Source organism: Aedes albopictus, chromosome 1 (genome assembly GCF_035046485.1).
Source record: "Aedes albopictus strain Foshan chromosome 1, AalbF5, whole genome shotgun sequence".
Lineage (NCBI taxonomy): Eukaryota > Metazoa > Arthropoda > Insecta > Diptera > Culicidae > Aedes > Aedes albopictus.
In genome coordinates this window covers 76852197-76861391 of record NC_085136.1, presented here as the reverse complement: position 1 = coordinate 76861391, position 9195 = coordinate 76852197, and the positions used below count along the sequence as shown (strand labels likewise).

Here is a 9195-nt window from a genome sequence, read left to right as displayed (position 1 = left end):
TAGGTAAGTTTATGCTTGTGTACTATGTGTCCCTCTCGGCGAATGTGACATATCACAGCCCTGCTTAAGCTTCTCGATAATCTGCGATATCAGCTTTCTTCTGTGATGGCGGAATAAACCCATACCGCCTACTGGAATCCTCTCGCCTTTCCCGCTGCATTGGAAATCGTCTCTCCGCTCGCATCCTTTTTATCTTCATCTTGAGGGATTCTCGCTTCTTCACCACTTCTCTCGCAGTGGTGGTCTCATTCTTTATCTCAACACGATCTTTCGATTCCCCTTCGACGGATTTCTCCACCACCCTTTCTCGGGTGAGCTGTTTTCTCATCTCCTTCCGCTCTTTGGCTGCCGCTTCGACCCGAGCCGTCCACTTGCGGTCCAATTTTTTCTTCCGGATGGACCAGGTCTTATCCTTGGGGTCGCACGCTATCCGCATCATGGCTATGAAGGCCATCTTCTGCTCTTCGGTAAGATCCTTTCCGGTCATGTCCGGGGTAATCTTCTGCAACTCGGACAGAAACTGCACGTTGGAGTTCTTCTTTATCATGGAGACTGGAAATTAACATATGTAATTAACAATTACTTATTAACAGTAATATATGTATTAATCAATAGCATTTTTTTGTATAACGAATTGCCCCGTCGGCGGAATACTTACGCAGTTTCTGCTCCTTTTGCTTCGATGTGGAAGACATTATTTTATCCAAACCAAAGGCTGTTATTACAACAAACACTAATTTTCTAAACTATTAATTGTGTTAAATTGATTATCAAAATTAAAGAAATTTGGTTTATATCTTATAACTTTCAGTGGAACAAGACACTTTTCAGATGCGGCGATGCGACAGGCTGTTTCAAAACAAAAACATGTCGAAAATGACATCCGAATGAACTACGGGTACAGGGTGACTGATAAATGTCACGTACACTCAGCTAAATAAACTTAAGATTTTCATAAAATCTAACTTATGAAACGACGGAGTCCCACTTGTCCGCCGTCGTACACGCCCTTTCAACAATGTTATCCGGAGTGATATCTCTACCGTAGAGTGCCTTTAACTTAGAGTGGCGTCAATGTCAAAATTGGAACAAAGATCATGTGTCGAAATTGCTGTCAAATCCATACAAACGCGCGTTCCAAACGAGCAGGAGACCTGTCAAAATCGGAGCATGACGCCACTCTCCCTTCCAGTCACTCTACTCTACCGCATCATATGTAGTCTGTTGAGGATGATCTTCTCGAGTAGCTTCCCCGCTATGACTTGTCCTGTGTCCTGGTGGAATGTCAGACGCACCCGCCTATCTTTATCTGCTCTACTTTAATGGACTTTTTGATGTCCGCCACAGGTAGCCGAGCCAAAGCTATCTGTGTCCCTGCTGGCCCCTTCCGTAGCCTAACGTCTGCGGCGGCCACCTGCACCTCGCACGGTTACCGCAGTGCCGTGCCGAGCTCTCCCACTTCGATGACCTCGTCTAGGTCTTTGACCCTCAGAGTCGCCTCATGTGTGAGAGCCCTCACCTCTAATCCCTCGCCAAGCTCCGTGTAGCTGCCGGCTTAGAATAGCATTACGGACCACCTGTTCCGGGGGTAAAAGTCCACCAAACAGGTAACCCCAATCCAAGGTGTCAGGCGACCCGTGCTGAGGGATGAATGGTTGAGGGGGTTTAAAACATGCTCGATCTTTAACGGAGCCCGTAGCGTGGGTAGATCGCCTTTTTGGGTTGCGTTGCGGTGTTAGATCTACCAAACCGAAATCTAGTGTCGTCCTATTTTTCAATTTTGGAATATGTGTTCTGATAATTACAGTAGACGTTCGATAACTGCAACATGTTTACGTTTCACTTAGCGAACAAAAATTCGATAACTGCAACGCCTGACAGTGTCAACAAGCCGTCAATTGACGTAAAATGAACGAAAAATTCATTCGACTGTTCATTAGGGCTAACATGGCGCACCATTTTGACGTTTGGCGGTGCGATAACTGCAAATTTGTTGCACTTACCGGACTTGCAGTTAAAAAGCATTGCAGTTAAACCGTTTGCACCGACCGAACGTCTACTGTATAGGCATTATAGTATTTAGTCCTTGCTACTGGTGTTGTGATGACTTCCAGTCTTTGAATAAAACTAAGTTTACCAACTTTACTTTGCATATAGTTAAAAACCTCACCATCTGAGGCTAAACTCAATGCAAAGGAAATCAAATTGGGTTAGGGATCCATGTATGTACTAACTCTTCGAAGACTGGAAAGTGCTAGTACGCAAGGAACATACTAGAATCCTTATTACTGAACACATGTCCCATTATTGGAATGATATTGCTGCTAATGTTAAAACCCGGGTCCTAAACCTGGGGAGAATTTAGCAGTAAAACAAGGGTGATGCTAGGTTTCCGATGCATGGCCAATATCAGTACTCTTGTTTTGTTTTCTGTATCAAAATCGATACTTTATTGCCCCTCAATGGCAATTGAGTAATGCGACATGCACTACACTAAGGATACGGGTAATGTCACAATAGATCTAAAAACTGGTCGCAGTGACAAACCCAAACAGGAATAAAAAAAAAAAAATCCCTCGCCAAGGACCTCTTCTACCGGCCTCTTGTGGGCGGCGCCCTTGTGATTCTTCTCGCGCTTCAGCTCCAGGATCATCTCGTCCGTACGAGTACGTCTAATACTGCGCACGTCGGATCCCAGATCCTCGAGCTTGGCGTCACTTCGCATCGCCCTCAAGACGTCCGAGTACTTGGACTGTTCCACCTTGATGACGAGCGCGTCGCGTCGCCTTTCTCGCGTTTGGCATCTGCTATCCTGCGCCTTGGCTTGGCGTCCTATACTACCGACGGCTTCGTCTTCCTCTTCCTCCGCTCCACCTTAGTCCAAGGGAGGTCCTCCCCTTAGTTCGCCCTACTCTGTGGCTGCAGAGGGCCTACCAACGGTCGCAACCCCTTGCTCCCATCCTTCCGGGACGGGAAAGCCTTTTCGTGCCCACCCTTCCCAGCTTTTCGGGAACCCTGGCTGGGGTACGACTTACCGGCATTGCTGCCGACCTTCGAGTATACGCCTAGCCTTACGGGCACCGCCAGACAGCTCCTCACCTGACGGCTACCTCGCCCGCTTCTGCTTGTCACGCTTGTCATGAGCATCCGCATCCGCCACTGTTCCAGGACTACCTGCGAAAGAGAAGGCCTCCGGTTGGGTAAACTTTGGCACTTTCTCCTTCACAGCTTCCGCTGCTGCAGCAGTCAACATCGCGAGTACCGCGTGCTCCTGCTTAGCTTCATCAATCGACACCCGAAGTCGATACAAGGCCGTTTTCAAGTCCTGGCTGATATTCAACTTCGTGGACGCAAAGCCAAGCTGCTGCTTAGTCACCTCAATTGCAGGCAGTTCTCTTTTTTTTGTTTTGGTTGACGGTCTTCAGCAACCACGCTCCACGCTTCACCGGCTGGCTTGCCCGGGTGTGGACTGGAACTCCCACGCTTGAGCTGCGTACGCAGCTTCCCGCACCTATCAGGTATCAGAAGGCCGGCTCCAGAGGCACGTTATCCTCCATTTGGGACATTTGTGCCATCGCCAAAATAACAGCCTATTTCATCATCTACCTGAGGGAAAAGGAAGGAAAAAGGATTTGGATGGGGATAGGGACAGGTAGGGAAATAGGAAAAATACCCTGGAAGAGGGTACTAACGCACAAGCGTACCACAATGGGTTCAAACAGCGCCCTGAAAAGGGCACTGTAATAACGCATAAAGCGAAAGAGAGCCTATAGCTCTTTACCACAGCGGGTTAAGAACAACAGAATATCCTGAAGATTCAGGTTTCTGAAGTCAGTTTCACTTAATAAGTGTTTACCGAATACTCGGAAACGCAGTTGCGCGAAAACTGGACAGTTACATATCAAATGATACGAAGTTCCATAATCGGATTCACAGCTATCACAGGCAAATGAATCAGCTTGCTGAATATTCGCCATGTGATAGCTGAGTCGGCAGTGGCCAGTTAATGCTTTGACCAGCATGCTGCAATTCTGCTTAGACAGATTAGTTAGATACTTCGCCACCCGTAGAGATGGCTCAGCACTATACAATTTGGTTTGACGACATGACTCCAAACTATTCCAATATTGTCTGTGTTGAGTGACAGCCCAGGTGTGAATCTGAAGCTTAATCCAACACTTCGATATCGGAATAGCTGGCTCAGGGCCAATGAAGTCATGTGATGCTCCAGAGCGAGCTAACTCATCAGCCAATTCATTTCCAGCGATGGAAGAATGACCAGGTACCCATAGAAGGTGAACAGCATTTGCTGAATTCAGCTCCTCGATTTGAGTTCGACAAGCGATAACTATCTTCGACCTGGAGTTGGCCGAAGCAAGTGCTTTAATAGCAGCCTGGCTATCTGAACAGAAGTATATTACTTTGCCCATTACGTGCTGCTGAAGTGCTGATTGCACTCCGCACATAAGAGCAAAGATTTCGGCCTGAAAAACGGTACAGTGTCTACCAAGTGAATAAGACTGATACAGCCTTAGCTCACGAGAATAAACACCAGCACCTGCTCGACCTTCGAGAAGGGAGCCATCAGTGTAACATACGATGCCGTCTGAAATACATCTTTCCAGATAACCAGATGTCCACTCTTCTCGGGAAGGGAATTTCGTGGAAAATGTCCTATATGGAAAATTACAAGCAATTGTAAGATCACTTGGAGCAAGGACAATTTTGTCCCAATTCACCAAAAGTGGAAACAACGAGGTGTGTGTTGAACTGCGGTTCACAGGAGTTTCCTCTAGTAGACCGAGTACCCGTAACCGGTAAGTGCAAGAAAGGGCTTCTTGTTTGAGATGAATGTGTAGTGGGGCAACGTCAAAGAGAACTTCTAGCGCTGCCGTAGGAGTTGAAGAGAACGCTCCAGACATCGCCATTAAGCACATCCTTTGGAGATGGCCTAATTTTGATTGGACCGTTCTCACTTCACCCTTTTGCCACCACACAAGACATCCATAAGCCAATATTGGCTGAACCACAGTTGTGTAAATCCATTTGATATACTTGGGTTTTAGACCCCAAGTTGTACCAAAAGTACGCCGGCATTGCCCGAAGGCCATACAAGCTTTCTTGATTCTGAACTCAATGTGAGGTGTCCAGGAAAGCTTGGAATCAAGAATAACTCCAACGTACTTTACCTGTTCAGTCACATTGATTTCAGAATCAAAGAGACGTAAAGGTCGAACACCATTACGGTTTCGCCTTTCCGTGAAAAGAACAATAGATGTTTTACTCGGATTAACCGAAAGGCCATATTGGCGACACCAACCCTCAACTACCTGAAGGGCGTTTTGCATCAGGTCGAAAAGAGTGCTGATGCACATACCAACTAACAATGTTAGGTAGTCGTCGGCAAAACCATAAGTAGGAAAACCGCTATTATTGAGTTGCCTCAATAGCGTATCTGCTACGAGATTCCACAAAAGCGGTGATAAGACTCCCCCTTGGGGGCATCCACAAACACTCAATTTCCTAATCCCTGCTAGACGCAATGTCGAGAAGAGATATCGGTTTTTGAGCATTTGGTGAATCCAATTGGAAATCATCATGACTCCGTGCGGCTTCCAATATGGCATCGAAAGGCACGTTGTCAAAGGCACCCTCGATATCTAAGAAAACACCCAAACAAGATTGCTTTTGAGCGAATGCTTTCTCGATATCGTAAACAACCTTGTGTAAAAGAGTCACAGTGGACTTACCAGATTGGTAGGCATGTTGGTTCACATGAAGAGGCACGTTGGCCAGATGAACATCACGGATATGATGATCCACAATGCGTTCTAAGCATTTCAGAAGAAAAGAGGTCAAACTGATAGGTCTGAAACTCTTTGCTTCTTCATACGACGCACGACCCACTTTCGGAATAAACTTTACAGTAATATCCCTCCAGGATTTGGGAATATACCCTGTAGCAAAACTGCAAACAAGTAGTTTTTTCAAAACATGTTTGAAATAATCAAATCCCTTCTGAAGCAGAATAGGATAAATCCCATCTGCCCCAGGAGATTTGAAAGGAGCAAAGCTATTAAGAGCCCACTCAATCGATTCTATAGTTACAATACTCCGAGCCGAAGCTAAAGAATCATAACTACAAGAAAAGACATCAGGATCATCCGAAGATGTAATATCCACACATCCAGGGAAGTGTGTGCTGAATAAGCATTCCAGAACTGATGATGATTAACCTGGGCTTGTTAGGGGAATATCTGTAAATAAAAGAAAATCGGGTTAAGTACGGTTCCTTTGAATTCCACTAAGAATTTGCATCCTTTGACAGATACGTATTTCGACCTCAACTGTAAGGTCGTCTTCAGTGTCTTGTACTCAGTCGAGTCAAGTACAAGACACTGAAGACGACCTTACAGTTGAGGTCGAAATACGTATCTGTCAAAGGATGCAAATTCTTAGTGGAATTCAAAGGAACCGTACTTAACCCGATTTTCTTTTATTCCAGAACTTCCTCATCAGAGGAAGTCAGATCGCCATTTGGCAAACGAAGTTCGTTCACCCGGAAATCCTTAGATTTCGCAAGGATTTTGTTTAACCGACTGACTTCACTCAAGCTGGAAACATTTGTACAAAGGTTTTTCCAGCCGGATCGTTCAGCAGACCGGAGAGCTTTCCTGTAGGCCTTGCGAGCCGACCTGAAAGCCTCCGAACCAGCCGAACGTCGTCTGTTCCAACTCTTTCTACATTGTTTCCTGAGTTTCGCCAGATCAGAGTTCCACCAAGGGGTTCCTCTTGTGATCTTCACAGACCGTAGAGGGCATGCTTCTTCAAAAGCTTCCATGATGAAGGTCGTTGTAGTATCAACGGCATCATCTAAATCACTTGGAGTGTCAATGGATGGTGAATATCCATGAAATTTGGCTGCAACCAAATCAGTATAAAGATCCCAGTTTGTTGACCGAGGATTCCTGAAACGCAATGTTTGCGAAGTAACATTTAAATGTTCAAAAAAGATATAGCGATGGTCAGATAAAGATTCTTCATCTGACACATGCCAATTGGTCAGCTCGTGACTAATTCTGCTAGAGCAAAGCGTTATATCTAACACTTCCTCTCTAGCAGATACCATGAAGGTTGGGCGGTTGCCTATGTTAAGCAATGCAAGATCTGTACTACTTAAGTACTCCATCAAACTGGAGCCTCTCAAGTTAATGTCTGAGCTGCCCCAGATGATATGGTGAGCATTAGCATCACTGCCAACAATTAGCGGAAGGCCTTTTGAAGTGCAGTATGCGATGACTTGTTTGAAAGCATCCGTAGGGGATGGTTCATCATGTGGTAAATACACAGAACAATAGACGTATTTCCTGTTGAGGTTTCCAACAGATACATCAAATGTGATAGCACATACATCTCTGGTGGTTAGTTCAGAGATGAGTGTAGCAACTATTGCGTTGTTGACAAGCACACAGGCTCGAGGCATGACACGCGAGTTTGCCATTTCATGTTTACTGAAAGTGGCAAACACCGGGTTCACAAGGTTTCCTAGATAGAAATTTCCCTTACGAAAGTAAGGTTCTTGTACCAAGGCCACTTGGGCTGTACCATTTTGCATAAGTCTGCAAAGATTGATCGTTGCTGTTCTTTTATGCTGAAGATTGATCTGAGCTATCCTAACCGTAGCCACTACCCAAACTAGGTAAGATTAAACTCTTCGCAACAGCAGCACAACAAAGAACAGCAACAATAAAACCAAATCGGTATCGATTGGAAAACGCCAAAGGCGAGGATACACAGAATACACTGTGTAAATCGCATAATGCGAAACCATATAGGTGAAAATTTAAACTAATTAACAACATCTTCATAATCCCGCCCTTATTTAGCCTCAAGTGAGACTAAAGAAGGGCAGCTGATTGTCTCGGAGAAACACAAGGTCCACTGCAACATTGCTCCGGTTAGCGCAGTAAGGGCTACATACTGTGGAGGGCGCCCTGGTACTCCACAGGCTCCGTTAGCGGTTAGGTTTTTATTAGACCCCCCTAGCCATTCATTCCTAGGCACGGTAAGCATAAAGCCGCATCACACCATGAATTAGGGGTCACCTGTTGGTGGATTCTTACCACCGGAACAGGCGGTCCGTAGTGTTATTCTTAGCCAATTGAGACAATCGCTACCGACACTACACAGCTATCTAGGCTGATCGAGAAAAGAAGTTAATATTGATGATCAACTTCAACTTCAAGTCCTGGCTGATATTCAACTTCGTGGACGCAAAGCCAAGCTGCTGCTTAGTCACCTCAATTGCAGGCAGTTCTCTTTTTTTTGTTTTGGTTGACGGTCTTCAGCAACCACGCTCCACGCTTCACCGGCTGGCTTGCCCGGGTGTGGACTGGAACTCCCACGCTTGAGCTGCGTACGCAGCTTCCCGCACCTAACTCTCCACTTCTCCTTATTGGAGACCTCATCAACCCACTCCTTACGAAGGGGTTGGGGTTTCCAGTTAGCCTTAAGCACAGTATTAGGAGTATGATGATGGGTTGGAATAAAGGGTACGGTAGAAGGTAGAGTAGAGGATAGGGTAGGGATTATGATAAAAGATAGGCTAGAGGGTAGGGCAGATGGTAGGGTTAAGGGTTATGATAGAGCATAGGATAGAGGTTTGGGATACAGGGCAGAGAAGTCGGTAAGTTAGAGGGTAGAGAGTAGGATGAATAAGTGAGATGAAATTTTCTCGAGGTGCCTTCAGGAATTCTTTACGGGGCTTCTTCAGCCACTAAAGTTCAGCCTATTGGACGCAGTAGCTTAATTTCCCCAACAGGGCAGGAAAAAAATCCTAGTGGAATTCTATCAGGTAAGGACTGTTCATTTTATAAAGAGGACAACTTTGCAAGGCTATAAAAAGAAAACGCGTAGTTCAAATTTGAGCAGCCTTGGTTAGTTGTTCAGTACATTATATTAACAGATAATAACCATAAATAAATTGGTTTAAAATTATTGAACTTCATAGAAATGTGGCAAAGTGTTTCGAGAGATCAATTTTTCAATTCCCAAAAACTAAAGATAAACACAAAATTTCTGTAAAACGTCGGTGTATCGTTTTTAATGGCAAAAAAGTGTTTGCCATGCTGCAGCAGTTTGAGTGATACATATTCTGGCAAAATATAAACCTAATCGGAATAATGTTTGTTGAGA

General features: G+C 45.2%; 1 protein-coding gene across 1 annotated transcript; it reads right to left on the bottom strand.

Moving 5' to 3' along the window:
* Positions 1-64: 64 nt before the first annotated feature.
* LOC109422042 (uncharacterized) lies at positions 65-840 on the bottom strand. Its single transcript, XM_029854942.2, has 2 exons — positions 659-840; positions 65-552 (listed from the first exon to the last, which is right to left on the bottom strand). The coding sequence occupies exons 1-2, from the start codon at positions 693-695 to the stop codon at positions 65-67; spliced, it is 525 nt and encodes a 174-aa protein (XP_029710802.2). The 5' UTR covers positions 696-840.
* Between the last annotated feature and the right edge of the window lie 8355 nt (positions 841-9195).